The 19245-nt window shown below is 34.1% G+C and overlaps 1 protein-coding gene and 1 long non-coding RNA gene across 2 annotated transcripts; both read right to left on the reverse strand.

Annotated features, from left to right (window-relative positions):
* Window positions 1-5488: 5488 nt before the first annotated feature.
* On the reverse strand, window positions 5489-6986 carry LOC127840474 (uncharacterized). The gene is made up of 5 exons (XM_052368893.1): window positions 6966-6986; window positions 6586-6864; window positions 6199-6378; window positions 5946-6043; window positions 5489-5789 (listed from the first exon to the last, which is right to left on the reverse strand). The coding sequence occupies exons 1-5, from the start codon at window positions 6975-6977 to the stop codon at window positions 5489-5491; spliced, it is 870 nt and encodes a 289-aa protein (XP_052224853.1). The 5' UTR covers window positions 6978-6986.
* A 768-nt stretch (window positions 6987-7754) lies between these two features.
* LOC127841717 (uncharacterized) lies at window positions 7755-9163 on the reverse strand. Its single transcript, XR_008031280.1, has 3 exons — window positions 8857-9163; window positions 8307-8397; window positions 7755-8038 (listed from the first exon to the last, which is right to left on the reverse strand). It is a non-coding gene; the product is annotated as an uncharacterized LOC127841717 (long non-coding RNA).
* Window positions 9164-19245: the final 10082 nt, after the last annotated feature.

Below are 19245 nucleotides of genomic sequence, written 5' to 3' on the forward strand. Positions count from 1 at the left end.
TAACTGTTCTGAAATTGTTTCAGTTTGAGTGCTTAACACAAGAAAATTGGAATAGCATAGTTACTACCAACAATTTTATCTTGCTTGTTATTAAAACAGGGACATTGTTGTTTTGGTCTGGTTCAGAACATTTAAAATGTTTAAATGAAAAGATCGGCTGGACGCTACCGTCCGCCATGTTGAAACGGTTACCAGACAACTCGCCCCAAAGCCAACTCGCCCCAGGACAAGTCGCCCCGAAAATCTGGACAAGTCGCCCCAAATATATTGGACAACTCGCCCTAATCGAAAGACAACTCGCCCCAAATAAAAGACAACTCGCCCCAAATTAAATGACAGCGTGCAACGAAATATTTTGTCATATATATAATACTCTTTGTGAAAAAAATGTATTAAATAACATTTTTGACTTAAAAAGGAATGCTGAATACACAAAACAAATAATACATGGGGAAAAAATAAAAATAGAAATGTGTTATATTCATAATTTTATTCATAATTTATAACAATTACAGACTCACGATACTAACATTTGTTTTTATTGAAAACATACAAAGCATCAATTTTAGCATATTAAATAAAATAAATAACACAGATTTATGAATGAAAAGACAATTCAAAATATTATCAAACATTTCCATTTATTAACTCATTTTAAAAATAATTTAAAAACACAGTTTGTAATGAGCCTTGATGAATAATATCAAACATTTCAAACATCCGTAATAATTAAACACAAACTTTCACACAGAAACAAGCTTTTAAACACAATGGTTGAAACATTTCTAACAATCAGAAGAAAAAACAACAACAAATGAGCAATAATTTATTTCAATTCAATCTAGCAACTTTCAGGCAGGCATTTGGTCCGTAAATGATGAATATTATCAAACATTTAAAAAATATAATAATGGTAAAACATTACAAACACACAGTAACTTTCACACACAAACAAGCTTTTCAAAAACAAGGGTTGAAACATTTCCAACAATCAGAAAGACATCAAATGAGCAACGTTCATGCATTTGGTCCATAAATGCCACTGCATTTCCTCAGTAGGCCGTTGACTGACAATTCTCCGCTCTCGTACGCTTCCCACAGCTTGAAGATTTTTCCCTGGAGAGACGTGTTCTTCCTGTACGAAATGTTCCACCCGGAATCGGCACGGAATCGCAAACTAAAATCCGGGCGTAAAAAATATCTCCAGGCGTATTTTTCTATATATGATTTTAAGAAGAGGGGCGGATTCCGGGCGTAATCCGGGCGGAAAACAGGGGCGAAATATGTTAATGAGGTGGGACGGAATTTTAAATTACGGGCGGAAAACAGTTTATGGGCGGAATTCAGATTACAGGCGGAATGTTAAAATTACGGGCGTAACTTAGATTACGGGCGTAATATAGATACCGGGCGGAAATCGGATTACATGCATATTGTAAATATACCCATATACCCATATAAGGACAGGCCATTTGAAAAAATAAAAGGCGATTGCAAAAGCTCACCATGAGCACTTTGTGCTCAGTTTAGCTAAAAACTAATCAAAATTATAACAAGATACATTTAACATAGTATCTTTATATTTATTTTAAGATAATACATTTTAAAAACATGGATCACCATTTTATACTTCTGCAAATGCGGAACAAATGCTGAAAATCCCCGCATGTTTTCCGCAGTCACAAAAAATGTGGAACTTATGCGGAAAATGTATGCATTTTCGTTCCGCATTTTGATGATACTTTTAAGATACAATGTAGCTTTTAAAGACAAACAACAAAAATATTCAATATATATACATAAAAAATAATTTGATAGACATGCACTTTTTAAAAAACAAACTGTTCTTATACACGGCCAAAATAAAAAAGTTCACTCTTTCACATTGACTGTGTTTTTTAAACTGCTTTCTTGAGTAGGAATTCCTCTCTATCACAGTATTGTTCAGGTCCACGATTCCCCCCATCCTATGTCATAATCTGAAATGCAATTTGATATTAAGTACAACTACAGTTCACCTATTGCAAATACTGTTAACAACTTATGTAGAATTAATTGCTTTTTCAAACTTTTTATCTAATCCAGGGCCCCATCTAGGATTTGAAAAAGACAGGGTCCAAATTTGGCAACTAAGTACACTTTTGAATGTGCTTGGATATTTATCCCTGTGGAATATTTTCAAATAACACGTGCAATATATGCGCATATTATTTAATATTACATGCATTTTCATTTTAACAAGGGCTGTTTGTAAAACATGCATGCCCCCCATATGGGCTGTCCGTTGTACTGGCAGCCATTGTGTGAATACGACTTTTGTCACTGTGACCTTGACCTTTGACCTAGTGGCCTGAAAATCAATAGGGGTCATCTGCAAGTCACGATAAATGTACCTATGAAGTGTCATGATCCTAGGCAAAAGCGTTCTTGAGTTACCATCCGAAAATCATTTTACTATTTCGGGTCACCGTGACCTTGACCTTTGACCTTGTGACCTCAAAATCAATAGGGGTCATCTGCGAGTCATGATCAATCTACCTATGAAGTTTCATGATACTAGGCATATGCGTTCTTGAGTTATCATCCGAAAATCATTTTACTATTTTGGGTCACCGTGACCTTGACCTTTGACCTGAAAATCAATAGGGGTCATCTGCTAGTCATTATCAATCTACCTATAAAGTTTCATGATCCTAGGCATATGCGTTCTTGTATTATCATCCGAAAATCATTTTACTATTTCAGGTCACTGTGACCTTGACCTTTGACCTAGTGACCTCAAAATCAATAGGGGTCATCTGCGAGTCATGATCAAACTACCCATGAAGTTTCATGATCCTAGGCTTATGCGTTCTTGAGTTATCATCCGGAAACCATTTTACTATTTCGGGTCACTGTGACCTTGACCTTTGACCTAGTGACCTCAAAATCAATAGAGGTCATCTGCGAGTCATGATCAATCTACCCATGAAGTTTCATGATCCTAGGCGTATGCGTTCTTGAGTTATCATCTGGAAACCATTTTACTATTTCGGGTCACCGTGACCTTTGACCTAGTGACCTCAAAATCAATGGGGTCATCTGCAAGTCATGATCAATGTACCTATAAAGTTTCATGATCCTAGGCCCAAGAGTTCTTGAGTTATCGTCTGACAACCACCTGGTGGACGGACGGACCGACAGACAGACCGACATGAGCAAAGCAATATACCCCCTCTTCTTCGAAGGGGGGCATAAAAATATTTTTTTTAATTGATAAAACTAGTTTCACTGTTAAAATAAAATTAGTTTATTGAAAATTCATTGAATGTTCTGTAAAATAATGTGATCAGAACCAATTAAAAACATGACTGGGGGTCAAAGGGGGCAGGTTTGGATCTTAGTGCGGCAAGGTACTGAGACACCCTGTTATTGACAGGCCTAGCCCTGAGGATCACTAATCGTATAATTCGAATTAATCTTTATTTTGAACTTAACTATTTCAAACTAATAATACAATAACTTGTATAGTAAAATTGTGATTTACCTATCAACAAATCCAGCTTTCCTTTGTCAAGGACCGCTTTGTGCTCATCATCCGGGCGCGCACACAGAGCAAAATTTATATAAAAAAGTTCATTTTTTCATATGTTTTTTTCAACACTGTGCTTTCTTGCAAACAAATTCTTCAATTTGTGATGTGGCTTTTGAGGTCCGAGAAGGGAAAATTTGTTATGCCACCAGCAACCTTTCTCCCTAATCCTATGACATAATCTGAAAATGAAATGTTAATTTAAGTACTTACTATATATTTTAAAGAAATTTGTGTATTTCATTTTAGTTTCAAACTGTGTTGTTTTTCCTTCAGATGCCCGTCTACTTTTCATCATCCTTTTACATTTCCCACTGGGACAGTACACAAATACAATTACAATTATATCAGTTAATAATCTAAATAATAGAGGAATGAAGGAGTAAAAATACAAACCTTTTATGCTGTTCTGCAGTATTCCAAAAACACAGGAATTTGGTGAGACCAAATCACAGTTAAACCTGAGCCAATTTGAACCTCTTTTGCAACAAACTTATTGTTCATTTCCACATTATGTGTATTAAATACAAATTGTTTTTGACACAGTACTCCCTGCAAGACATTTTTTCACTACAGTTTAGTCCTCATTTTGCTTAAGTATTATACTGACAATTTAGTTCAGAGTCAGTAATTTGCTTAACCGCTCTAATGTTTTCAAACTGCAACTTCTACCACTCACTTCCTGTACCACTGACCAATCCACTGAAGCCTGATAAGCCCAGATGGTTTATAAACATGTACTGATGTGACTCAGCCTTTGGTGAGTATAGAATGGGCAGCACAATACATGAGATCAACTCAGCAGGTTGTCAGTGTTTATCTGAGATTAAATTAACATTGGTTTGGTATAATTATGTACATAATTATGGTCTTTTCAGACTGAGGAAATCTTAACTACTATAAAAAATTTTTATAGAGTAACATGCAGAGAAACTGCATTCATATTGATGATATAAACAAATAATATTAAAACTAGACTGTTGTGTGTTTAATGTTAAAGGAAACCTTAAAATGATGAAAACATTACCAAGTCTTGTTCTTTATTAAACTTTACAGTCATTATTATAATTATGAAATAATAATTAAAAATGAGCAAAATTTTCAAAAAAGATGAAGAATTAAAGAAGTGAATTAAAAAAATAAGTGCATATAGATTTTTAATGCATGGTCATCCCTCAGACTTAAAATTATAAGTGGAAACTGTAAAAGTCAGCAATAGATAAAATTTATTTAATTAAAATGTGTTATTGTTATCTCCTAATTTTTTTTACCAGCAATATTGCCAAAAACAATGCAAAATCTAAGAGTATAATTCATGATCACAAGTTCACAAGTCTGTCTCCTTTTCAGCTTCTCACAAATTAAGTATAAAAATACTACAAAATATGTTTTAGAATCTGAACATGAAAATCATAAATTAGATCAAAGCTTTATGCTGAATTAATTATACTGTGACTGAAATAGTTGTGTCTATAATGAATGTTCATTGATTGTACAACTGTATAAATAAAATTAAATATTTTTTTTAAAAACGTTTTTTAAGTTATCAGTTAATGGTAATATTTTGTTCAGTACTTTGGTTTAAATTAAATTTATTAAGTTATTGTTCAGTCCAATATTACTCTCTATAAAAACTACTAAGTTCAAAATTCCGTCATGTGGCTTCACAAATATTTTATAAGTATGAAATTCTGCCCCACGAAAGAAACAAAGTGCAAAATTCCGTCCACAAATCTCCATCATACAAATTCTAAGTATAAAAATACGCCCGGATTTGTTTTACGCCCGGAAAAAACAGTTGAATTACGCCCAGAAATAATTTTAGTTCCGGGCGTAAAACTCATTCCGCCAGTTGTACGGGCGTAATTCCAACATAACATGCCAATTCCGCCCTGATTACGCCCGGAATCCGCCCCATTATTTCGTACGGATTCTTCGTTGTCGCCTGGATAGCTTTTCTTCTGATACCATCTTCACCTGTGTTGGGAGAAGGGAAGCCTCTTCACAAAGAAGGGTCAGTAGTAGGTAGAAAGGCAAATTGGCTTTCTTGGCGTGCTGATTTAGTTTCAAGTGCCACCCTTCACAGTCATTATTTGTTCGGACACTCCGACCAAACACGCTCCAATTTTCAGGTCCCCACACCGAAGATTTAAGCCATGTCCTGTCCACATACTCTAGCAGGTCGGCCAGGCGTTCGTCTGTTGTTTTTTCTTTCAGTCTGAAACAAATAAAAATGAATCAGTACTATTACAAGAGACCAGTAATTTGTAAAGTAATAGTCTGAACGGTTTTTCGAATTATTTCTAAATAAGTGAAACGTGGTCATCCAGTTATTTTTTGTATTTTTTGTGTATTTGTCAAATATATAATCTACCTCATAATCGCTGGTTCCACATGTTCCGCTGGCAGGAACGGTATAGACATGACCTTGCGAACAAAGGTGAATACAGTGTCGCGTTGACTGTAGGCGCTCTGTAAAATCAATGAAATACTATATAAAAAGTGATATAAAACATCGGCATTTGTATGTGTTATTTTTTTCCTAGATTTATATAACGGCGAAAATTTAAATTTTCGTAAGTACAATCATAAAATTATTTATACACATCCATAATTATATTTATTACCTGGAGACCGAGGCTTTGCACGTGCCGCCATACGGCCTGGTTCCAGTGAAAGGCACATCCTTTAATTGTTGGGTCGACGAAAACTTCCCGGAGGCCCTGCCACATCCCGGCTTCAAAATCGACCATGAATTCTTTCACTCGAGTTTCGTTATGGAGGATGTCCATGACGCCTTTGAAAACCTGGAAAATAATTGGAAAAATGACGCGTGTGTTAAATCATTTTTATTTTTTTATTCATGATTTTATTGATTTTATTAGTCGCTCAACTTTCAAGTTTGCATGAGTGTGAAAACATTCACAGGCTGTGAGCGAATGTTTGTTAATACTGTATATTTAAGCATATGTAAATATCCGTAAGGGTACGAACTGTAAGGGTAATACAATTACCTGTGTGTAGTCTTCACTGGTTTTTCCGGCCATCACCGCAAACAGTAACGGAAGCTGCTTCATGTCGTCACCGGACCTTACGAAAGAATGAATGGAAAGCAACTGGTAAAAGCGTTGTCGGACCACCTTAAACGTCCCGTCAATGTACCATGTCTTTGCTTTCTTCAACAGTTGAAGTTGCTGGTCTGTGGCGAATATAAGATGTCGTCTTTCGCCGTTGCGGACCTCGGCCCGGAAGAAAGACGACGAGATCTTCTCGTTGATGAACGCCATGTCGAGCTAAAAAGTATGCACAATTATATCATGCATTTACAGATCATTGCTATCAGTCCACGAACAAATCTGATTGGTATATATCTTTACACTTTTTTGATGATTACCTCAAAGTCCATGTCTGTGGGATCTTTCGGGCGTTGGCGTCGCCTGTTGCAATTCCTTAAGAGGTTGGTATAATCAGGCCTGGACGCTTCGGGAAGGCGGTCATCTGCTTCTTCACGCAAAATCTTCTCAACAATGGATCCAGCGGATTCGAACATGTTTTTATCAGACTCGGCGTTAACCTGTGAATTAACGATAGTTTAAATATGCAGTATAATATTGAAACATCATGAATATACTGTCAGAATATACATATGTTTATTGAAAAACATAACGCTGAAATAGACAATATGCCGTGTTAGATCGAAGGTGTAAAGTTGTTTGATACCTGTACGAAAAAGTTTGGGCAGACTGTAACCAGATTATGTGCAGAATAAAATACACAAAATCTGTATAGAACCTGTGCAGAAAATATTTGGTGTCCATTAAAAATGAGTTGAAGCAGATTTCTATTTATAGATTTTTTCGATATAAACAAAGAACGAATTCTGTACAGATTTTACGAATTATTTAAATTAAGCAGAATTTTTAAGGGGCAGAAAAAAATCTGGGCAGAATTAAATGTGGGGTGAACCAAAATGTGAGAGTGGGATTCTGTGCAAAATAAAATCTGTACACAAAATAAAATCTGTACACACAAAAAATTCTGTACAGAAAAATGTAGCAAAATGTAAAGTAAAATATATAGACTGTAAATATTAAACATTTTTATTTAATGATATTATGACATGTTTATATATATATATATATATATATATATATATATATAAGAAAGTAACAAATACTGACAGTCAATAAAATAAAATAATTTACTCTTACACATCCCGTTAAGAAATAAATTCCTAAATACAACACACATTATTGTATCACTGTTATATGACATAAAAACACAGTAAATAAAGTAAGTTTATGTTTTAAGAAATTACAGTTATTATATTGAGATGAAAATCCCTTTAAGAGATCTTCATTTGCCTGAACTAGACCCTGGTGAGGTACCATCACTCTGTGACTGCACTTAACTGAGCCAGTGGTCGTTGTCAGGGGAAAGTTGCTACACAATCTTTTTTGATGGTTGCTGAAAGCAAAAAATACACATAACTATTTTTAAATCATTTTGTTTAGTCAATCTGAATGAAATGATCATATGGGATCTACTAAAATTACAACTTAAATAACGCAACATGGTTCACCAACTTGCTTCTCTTTATATTTTGCTTTTCACATTATAAAATAAATTTGACATTTTTTCAGATGTAGGTCATTTCATAGGGTGTTTTATAAAAAGAGAATTTGTAATGTTGATTTGCTTACAAACCCCATTATATTAAGTTTTTGCTTCACACCTTTTAAGTGATAACAGCACCATTACTCTGTGACTGCACTTCTGAGGTCGTTGTCATGGGTAAGTTGCTTCACAATCTTTTTTGAAAATCGCTGAAAGCAAAAAAAATACAATTTACTATTTAAAAATTACTTTTTTTAGCCAATCTGAATTAAGTGATCATATGGGATCTACTAAAATTACAACTTAGATAATGCAACACCTTTTAAGTGATAACAATCATAGCTTTTGTAAATATGTAATTAAAAAAAGGCTTTACATTTTGTGGCAGAGTAGTTATTCATAAATAAATCTAAGTATTGGTTACATTGCCCTTTCATTTGGTCACTGATTAGGCAATTGATTATTACAACTATATGTTGGTTTTGTAAGATAGAGATACCTTTGACTGACTTATGTCTTTTATGTGAACTTACTGCAAAGATAATTGGTTGCATCATTTATTTCAAATGTTAATCACCCACCAAAACAGATCTTTGTAACTGTTAAATTATATCATTAAATTAAACATAACATTATAAGATAACAATGTAAAGAAAAAAAATACAAACCTGTTTAACAGTTCAAAGCATTTCCAAAACGGCCGCTTCATAACTCACTGAATTCCTCTTTTAGAGACTTGTTAACACACAAAATGTTGATTTCCACATTCTAATTAATTGTTTAAGAATGTCCATAAAAGTATTTCAGGATATTGTTAAAACTTCAAAAGTCCCAACATTGCTTTGAAACTACATTTCAGGTCCTGCATGGATCTATGTTTACACGTTCAAATTTGGCTCCCAACCAATCAGAAGAGATTATACACATTCCAGCAAGCCAGTAAAGATAGCCCCAGTTTCAGATTACAAGTATCAAGCGGGAAGGATTTGTTTGTTAGGGGTTTATGATTATTTTCAAGTGAACTGTTACAGAGGTGTATACAAGCGCTGACATTACAATTTTTCATAGATAGAGTCAGAGGAAGGCAAACTAAACATTTAACCCCAGTGGAAATACATATATACTACCATTAAAGCAAAGCAGTTTTCATAAGTCAGGGGGGGGGGAATTGAAAAAAAAAATCAATTTGTATTCAACCCTAAATCAAGTTTACTGTAAGAACCTTAATTCAAAGATATTTTATGATTATAGTAGATCTACATGTACTTTTAGTGTTAAAAGGTAAATTATCATTACATTCTCACATATTTTAATATTATGACATGTAATATATACATGAATGACAATTATTGTATAAATTGAACTGAACATAAATATTGTTTTTCTTGTATAGGGCAAATGTTTCTCATAATAAAAATTTAGAAACTTGAATCAGAAGTCTATTTTTTTAATTATCTAAGTCCCATTTTGAAATTTTGTTTCAATAGTTTTCTAAGTCCAATATTCTGCCTTGCTTAATACTGCCAAGTACCAAAATTCTGTCTGGCTAAAATGCAGAGTGCTAAAAATCTGTCTTATAAAAATGAAAAGTATAAAAATTCTGTTTGGTATAGTAATATGTACAGATGAAATTCTGCTTTATTGTAATTCTGCTTAAAAAATCTGTACAGTTTTCCAGGCAGATTCTGGGTCTGTGTCCTCTTTGTACAGAATAAATGAATTCTGTCTTGATTCTGGGCAGATTTTGTACAGACTCAGTACAGAATCTGCAAAGAATTTTCGTACAGGTTGTCATTGAACATAAAAATACCTTGGTGGTGATGACGAGACCCTTGTCTATGCCCGGTTTAGCCTGGTGGGAATGATCACATTCGTTCGAGACAAAAGAGTGTCCGCATTGCACTACTATCGCGGGACATATCGATTTCTTGTTCCTTACGCTGCAACGCCAAATTGTCGTCTGTTTCGTTGGGTTAAACCGCTTGTGCACATACGTAAATCCGTTGCTGGATACAAGTTTTCTTTTCCCACGCTGGGAAGAAGATTCCATAAGACTGAAGGTTACTTCAGCATCGAGAACACCCACGTCTTTGGGATGAACCGAGGGTTCGTCGAATGACCTACGTACATACATTTCGTATTTTTAGTACAAGTTTAGGTCAATATCGATCCGCATGTGAAATTTTATAATTCCGAAGTAATCTTATTTACTGAAATATGATCTACGGTAGCGGTAGCTAGAATGGTATTATAATGGTGTACTATTAAGTTCGCAATAATATGTTCTTTAAATAGAGATAGTTTAATTAGAGGCGATAATAAAGTGTGAAGGTGGATATTAAGAAATAAGATCCATATTCGCATGACACTGGTAGTATACACGTATTTTCAATAAGAAGAGGCCAACATAGAGTACGATATTTACAATAACTCAATCAATTATGAAAAAAATATTAATAAACATTATTGGTTGTAGTATTCGTCTTATTTGATAATATGTTGGTTCTGTTTCAATTTAAAGTTTAGCATATCCCGACAAACGAACCTTACATGTCAAACTGAACGGCTTTTTGTCAACAGCGATATCTCAATAACCAATAGCGTCAGAATTACCACAACAAAATGCTATTTTAAAAATATGTCAAGCACATACACTTAACAAACAATACGATATTTCTTTATTTAGTGTCGAGTTTTCACGCCTTTTTTGACAAAGTAATTATTTTCAAAATATGCGACTTATGTATATACATGAAGGATATTAAATAAAAGGTTAATGTAAATTCTTATCATAAATATAAAATGCACATTTTATCATAATATTCAATCATTTCAGCAGATAGTAATGTTCAATACTAAGGATTTATACAAACGTTTAAAATATATTTGTACTGACAAGTAAAAAAAACTGTAAACACATTCAATATTACACCATGAGCAATAGTTTAAAGCGGTATACATCACCCAAATAACGCAAAGATAACGGTCCAGTAACTTCTGACATTTATCTGAAAGGTTTTATGATCGTTATCAGGTCGTAAAACACATCTGTTATGTGTCACCGGATTAACGGACATTGGTTGAATACCCGATAATATGCAAGTATCCAACAATTTAGATTCATTATTTATGGGGAAACAAAAGCTGCCTGACCTAAAATATGTAAGACACAACAAATAATTATATTATAAGTTTACTTACCAGAATCACAGCCTATGTGTTGCCATCGCTCGCAGGCATCGCAAGAAACAGCACGTTGCCTCTGCCCAACTGTCTTTCCACAATGTATACAATTTGCCACTTCTGCCATTGCAGAAACACAAACACAAAACTAACTAACACTAGAAAATTATTGTATCCGACATCAAATAAGCACATATATGTTTGAACACATGGCAGATGCACTGAAACCCACACAACTATATAGCAATCGTATTCCAAGTCACAAATAGTATTGTCCGACACAAACAAAACACAAACTTTGGGCTCATTCAGATACCCTCTTTATATATAGTCAGCCCTTATAATTACTTTGCAAACAGCATTGTTGTCTGGTTAAGCGTGTTACCTTATTTATTCTTTAATCACGCCAAACTGTCATACCGTTTGTCTTATTAATAAATCTTTGACCAGACAATGAAAGCATGCCGGCTTAATTAATTTTCGTCAATTCACACGTTTTCAAAACATAACAAACACAAAGACATTCCATTATTCTTTAATTAAACCAAACTATCATACAAAATGTCGCATTAAACAATCTTTGAACAGAAAATGAAAGCATGCCGTCAAAATAAACGTTTAACATTTCACACGTTTTCAAAACAAGACGAACTAAATGGGGCTTATTTTAATAAAAACAATCATAAAAAAGCTAATAACAATTTATTACTAAAAGCAATCCGGTATGTAAACAATTATTGAATTACAAAGTTTTACAATATGAAATGAAAAAAAACACATCATACAACTACAATAATCACGAATATTAATACATTAAACTTAACAAATTTTATATGAACAAAATTTCTATAATACTATATATAAGAAACAAAATTGGGGCGAGTTGTCTTTCGATTGGGGCGAGTTGTCCAACATATTTGGGGCGACTTGTCCAGATTTTCGGGGCGACTTGTCCTGGGGCGAGTTGGTTTTGGGGCGAGTTGTCTGGCTCCCGTTGAAACATCTGCCGAGTAGAACTTGTTTTGAGCATTTAGATTGGCTGATACAACGCAAGCGACCAATGAAATCTCGTTTTACTTGCACTTGATAAAAAAATATATTGACTCAAAGAAAATAAATAGATACAAGGGGAAAAGTCGAACAAATACCGCAATTATGCTAATACGAAACGAACTTGCCCGGCGGACTATCTACTTTGGAAAATCACTTGCCCGCGACGATTTTAACCCGGCACGGGCAAGCGGGCGTCCGCTTAAAAAAAGCCCTGTGATAACTCAAGAATGCTTACACCTAGAATCATGAAACTTCATAGGTACATTGATCATGACTGGCAGATGACCCCTAATAATTTTCAGGTCACTAGGTCAAAGGTCCAGGTCACTGTGACAAAAAACATATTCTTACAATGGCTGCCACTACAACTGACAGCCCGTATGGGGTTTATGCATGTTTTACAAACAGCCCTTGTTTCACTTAGATTTTCTATGTTAAAGTTTGCGTACCACCTCAAATATTTAACATATTGCTTTTATATTTTGCATACCGGTACTTCTTTAACAACATGACCCCAACCTATAAACAAGAGCAGACAACTGTATCAAGCATTTTGTAGGAATTATGGCCCTTTTTTCACTTACAATATGCATATTATTGATAAATCTATGATAAAGTTTGTGTACCAGCTCAAATATTTTCTATGTCCCTTGACATATTGCTTTTATATTTTGCATACTTCTTTGCCAACATGACCCCAACCTATTAACAAGAGCAGACAGCTGTATCAAGCATTTTTTTAGGAATTATGGCCCTTTTTTTCACTAACAATATGCATATTATTGATAAATCTATGTTATTATATTTTCTATGTCCTTTGACATATTGCTTTCATAGTTTTCATGCTTCTTTACCAACATGACCCCAATCTATAAACAGGAGCAGACAACTGTATCAAGCATTAAAGTTTGCGTACCACCTCAAATATTTTCTATGTCCTTTGACATATTGCTTTCATATTTTGCATACTTCTTTACCAACATATGACCCCAATCTACACTTCAACACCGTTATTTCGAAGTCGTCGGGACCGTTAAAAAAAACTTCGGATTAACGATAATTCGAAATAAACATTTGACAGAAGACTTCTTTGATTCTGTAAAAAATGAAATGTTGTGGAATTCGCATGGTTCGGTTACACGCTTACTGAAAAGAGTAAACTAGTCATATAGCAATAGATTTCCACTTGTAACAAACGGAGGAATAAAACGATTATTTTTCTTGTTTTTTTTTTTGTCTTATTACAGAAAATATAAAATATAATGAATAGCACAAATTATCAGACATACATACATATTAATACATTTTCGGAAATTAATTAACATTTTTTAACTAATACGCAATGTCTTTTTGAACACCGGCGTTCGCGCAGACAAAAAAGGTGTAATTATCGGCTTTTGACAAGCCACGACAAAGATGTGAAATTACGCTCAGTATTTTGCAGTTTTGACTTCGGATTAAAGATTGTTAATAAGGTGCGAATTATAGTGTTGGGACCGACTAAATCACTTCGAATTAACGATTTCTTCGGTTTAACGAAGTTCGGATTAACAATGAAATTTTACATTAAACAAAGAAGAACCAATATCGGGACCCGAAAAATACTTCGAAATAACAGTGACTTCCGATTATCAGTGTTCGAAATAACGGTGTTGAAGTGTATAAACAGGAGCAGACAAATGTATCAAGCATTTTGACAGAATTATGGCCCCTTTTATACTTAGATAATTGAACATTTGGTTCAGTTTTGTGTTTTGGTCCATTTTACTCCTAAAGTATCATTATAAGCTATTGCTTTATAGACTTAGAAAACTCGCTAACTATCGTAAGAGGACTGTACAGGGCAAGTTGCATAACTCTCGTTGGCTTTTTAACGGAATTATGGCCCTTTTTTGTCTATGTAACTTTGAATATTTTGTTAATTTTTGTGTTTAGATCCACTTTACTTCTAAAGTATCAAGGCTATTGCTTTCAAACTTCAAATACTTTCTTACTATCATGATGTTACTGTACCTGGCAAGTTGAATTTGACCTTGACCTTTGAATGACCTTGACTCTCAATGTCAAATTAATAAATTTTGCTTAAATTCAATAACTTCTTTATTTAAGATCAGATTTGATTCATACCTTGACAAAACAACACTTACCTGACATACAACAATGGACTCCACCCAAACCATCCCCCACGCCCCTCCCCAGAATCCCCCCCCCCACCCCCCCACCAAAAAAAAATAATCTTTTTTTTCTTTTTTTTGAAAGATCATCTATAGCTATTAAATGACCACACGCCCACATTATACCCCCTCTCCATGATGGCTTACATTACACTGTCAAGCACTCGAATAATCGAGTACGCTGTCCTCTGACAGCTCTTGTTATTCATCCTGTAATTGTCACACTTGCAATGATGATTACAATGATACAGTGATGATGGCAATTCTTCAAGGTGTTGACACTGATGATATTATGATGGTGGTGATTATGAAGCTGTTTTTTTTAACTATTAAAATTAAATGTTGAGAGTTAAGAGTGAGCTGTAACCAAAGTTATGAAATAGTGATTAAGTGAAGGGCTGTCAGACCTTTGATTAAATTGTAATTAACCTTAATTAATTTTTTTAAATGAAGTCACATGTTTATGTATCATCTATATAAACTTAATCAAAATAACTGGATTTTGAACACATCTAAACCAAAGAATAAAAAGAGTGTACACTGGCTTTACTAGTTGAAAGTAATGGTTTTAATTAATTGTTGCAGATTTGCTCAATTTGATCAAATTTAAAGGTTTCTTGAGAAGAATCAAGGCTTGTCAACAATTCCCTGCAAGAGGCTCATACAATAGTTCCATGAACTGTACTTAGTCAATGCACTGTTATGAAGCATTGATAATGTAATATATACTACGCATTTAAGAAGTAACTGACCGATACAGAAGTACCATGAGTATATGAATTATTATGCAGAAAATTGTTATGCATAAAGTTGTGGAAAACAGGGAATATAATTCCCATGTGATGTGTTATAATGATGTATATCTTTGCATATATTATTACTAACAAATATCCATCACAATAAATGTACACCTCACTTTAACAAAAGCACAGCTCATGAATACATTAATTTACTGAGTTGTAGCCTAAGTTCCTGAATGAGACTGAATATTTATAGCTTGAGCCAACAGCCTAAAAAATAATCTTAAGATAGATTTGTCTTTATTCTTGTTTTGTTAATTTGTTCTTAAATGTGTAGCAGATAAAATTATGAGAGTTGCTTCTTTAATGTTACTATATTGCTGAATAAGAAAAGAGAAAATATTTAGTATGCTGTACTTCATGGCTTTAAACCGTGATTGAAAATTTAAAGACAATTTACCTTTTTTAATTGCCTGCCCTTAATAAGAAATCACCACAAATGGCTCATTATGTCTAATGAACAACATCACGACTGGTGGAACAAAATTTGTCATCTGGGGTTTGTGTTTGAAAATTGCTCAAAACATCTTGTAAAATGGGCATACATTTTAATTTTACATCATAATTTTTGTTGCAGGAAAATTCAAAATGTCAGAAGTTTTTCCTACAGGCAATTAGTTTGAAGGCCTTGGAAATTGTTACAAAGTGGTTATAGCAATTTTATTACAGATGCCTTTTAACATTTTTTAGAGAAAAAATCCCAGTTATTGTCTCAAAGTTATTGCTTCCATGCCATAAATTACTCACCAGTATGATTACACTATTTTCCTTGTAAATGAAAAATGAAAACAAGAGGGACAAGATGACCATAGATCATTCGCTCTTGAAATTGAGAGTGGCAAGCAGTATGATTTGTTAGAGATGATGTAACATCAAATAAATTTCAATAAAAAGTAACATAAAATAGATTTCAATAGAAAAAAAATTGTCCCCAGGCAGGGCCTTTATTGACCTTATGGTAAAGATTTTAAAATCTTAGTATAGGGGCACTTATAATAATGTCACTGACGTTAAATGCTTAATATTACACCTCATGGCCTATTCAAAGATGACATCTAAAGTCCAGGCCCGTACCCAGGCCATGGGCCCAGGGGCCCGGGCCCTCCCAGCTGGCTGTCGAACTATGATTTTTTTTTAATAATCGGCCCACTGCAATTTTTTTTCTCGTGCAAGGGTCCACAGTACGCTTTCCCTCAAAACAAAAGAGCATCTATGTTTTATTGTCCCTGATAAACAAGGGGATAAACGCTCGCCAATCGAGATAAGCCTCTAGGAATGTTTTCTTATAGCCTTGTACACATCCCCGATCAGGCCCTCCATTGTGATCATGAATGCTTCATCTATCGATGGTTGATGTAACATGTATTTTGATACTTGCAGCGAATGGAAGCAACTGCTACAGGAGTTCGTAGACTATGGTCTGATAATTGCCAACGCAAGTTTTTTTCATTCTGTGAAAAGGCCCTAGACATGTTTGTCCCTTCTAAAAGTTTAATTGTTTTTTTTAAACATTTTATTGGGAATTTTTAAGTCCCAATATATACTTTTTGCATTGAGAATAGGGCCCTGAATTTGAACCGGAACAAAAACACTGACAAAGGTATTTATAATTTTTGAAAGGAAATCACTGAAAAAGACTACGATGAGATAGTTAACATGTTTGTTTAAAAGAAAAACAGATTCATAAATTTGCCGAGCAACAGATAAAATTTGGCAGAATTCAGTATTTAAAATAATTGAGTACCGAGAATTGAGTAATATCAACTTATTAATGGCTCATTGGTAAAAAAATGAAAATTGAAACAACAAATCGATCTCATTATATAAGTTAACCTGATCCAGTGTAGAAAAATATTGTATAATTAAATTATCTCTTTCCTTGAATTTGTTTGATAACAGTAAAATATGTTAAATTGATTATTTAAGACTTTCATTATTTCACCCAAAAATTCGGCGTTTCGCGCATTTTTTTCCTAAAAAATGGCAAGGTCTTTCCCAAAAAATCAGATTAAAAAAAACCTGTGACGTAATTGATTTGTGAAAAAAATGATGGAAGCAATACGAGAGTTGTTGTGGGTAATCGTCAGTTTAAACCTGTAAGTTTCGGAAATGTAAAGCTTTTAATATTGTTGTGAATTCACACCAATGTTTAAAGCTTAAGACTTCCGAAATGTGCTGATTTACTTGTTATTTTCCATTAATTCATATCACAAAATACGTTTTTTATAAGCATTAAAATTCACCTTGCAAAGTGCCAAATAAACAAAAGTATATATATATGGAGGGGGGACCCCTCCCAAACCCTCCCCGGTTGGGCCCCCCCAGTAAAAAAATCCTAGGTACGGCCCTGAAGTCTGTGTTAATTTTGTGACCCTGGGGTGGACTTCTGGTATTATGATCAGAACAATCTTTGTAGAGGACCACAAATATTAAACCTCTGACCATTGCAGTTGCAGAGATATTTAAGTATGATGATGCATGATGTATAAGTGGATATAAATTGTGTGACCACTGTAAGACATGAATTGAACCAACTTTATGCACAACCTTGATCTGACAGTACAAGTACAATCTTATAACACATATCAAAGGTCTGGGAAATGTGATGTCCATGAAGAATTTAAAAAAAGTTATTTTTATATAGCTTTATATAAATCATGCTAATTCCCCTGGGTTGTGGCTAGTTTTGACCCAAGGCGCATGGTTTAACCAAACTTTGTAAAAGACCACTACATAATGGTGTGTATTGAATATTTAATCCCTGATATTTAAGAAGATATTTAAATATATGTTTAAGTCTTAATAAATCAGATGACCTTTTGGGTATGGTCAATATCTACCACAGGGGCATGATTTCAACAAACTTTGTAGAGCATCACAATATCATGCATAAAATATTTCAGTTCATACCCTGTGGTTTCAGAGATTTTTAAAGTTATTTACCATTTAAGACCATAGAAATCTGGTGACCACTGTTGCAGTGTCAGTTTTGACTCCAGTTGCATAATTGCTAAAGTCTTGTAGAGGACCAATGTAACATCTTAATATTTAAACTTTGAACAACCCAGTTTAAGATATTTTTTTGTAAGTTATATATTGTATAAGTCTATATCAATAATCGGACCCCTGGGGCATTGCCAGTTTTCAGCCCAGGGCTTTGATTTTAACCAACTTTGTTCAGTGCCTCTCTGATGTATGTACACTAAATTTTAAAGCTATGTGACTTACGGTTTCAGAGAAGAAGAGTTTTAAGTTATTTAGAATAATCTGCATAAATCATGTGATGCCAGGCATGTTTTGAGTTTTCACCCCAGGGACATGATAAATGCAATCTTTGTAGACGACAACTGGACAGTTTTTAACAAATATTTAACCTCTTATGCTTGCGGTTATAAAGATGAATAATTTTTAGATGGTCGCTTAGCGACCGTCTAAGGTGGTTAGTCTAAAATTCAGGTCGATACGCCTTAGCCACTAGGAGCCCAATACCCGCTTACTACACGTATCCGCGCGAGAAAGAGTTGTATAATTTATGTAAGAGGTTTGAGTTCTCCAATTATATTCATTCACAAATGGAAACATGAAATTAATATCATGTTAAATGCAATAGTTTCGAACGGTGCTTTATAGAAAAGAATCAATAAACAATGATCTATTGTACGTGTCGCGGAGGAGATTGTCTTTGGTTCTCAACATATAGCTGCGATCTTTTGTATTTATGGGTGCTAGCAACACAATAGTAGAAGGTTAGTAGAAGGTTATGCTTGTTTATATTCACAGTTCTCAATACATAGACAGTTGGATATGAGTTCATCAATTACTACAGGCATACTAAAGGCAACCTCGA

The sequence above is a fragment of the Dreissena polymorpha genome, chromosome 8, assembly GCF_020536995.1.
Source record: "Dreissena polymorpha isolate Duluth1 chromosome 8, UMN_Dpol_1.0, whole genome shotgun sequence".
Taxonomy (NCBI): Eukaryota; Metazoa; Mollusca; class Bivalvia; order Myida; family Dreissenidae; genus Dreissena; species Dreissena polymorpha.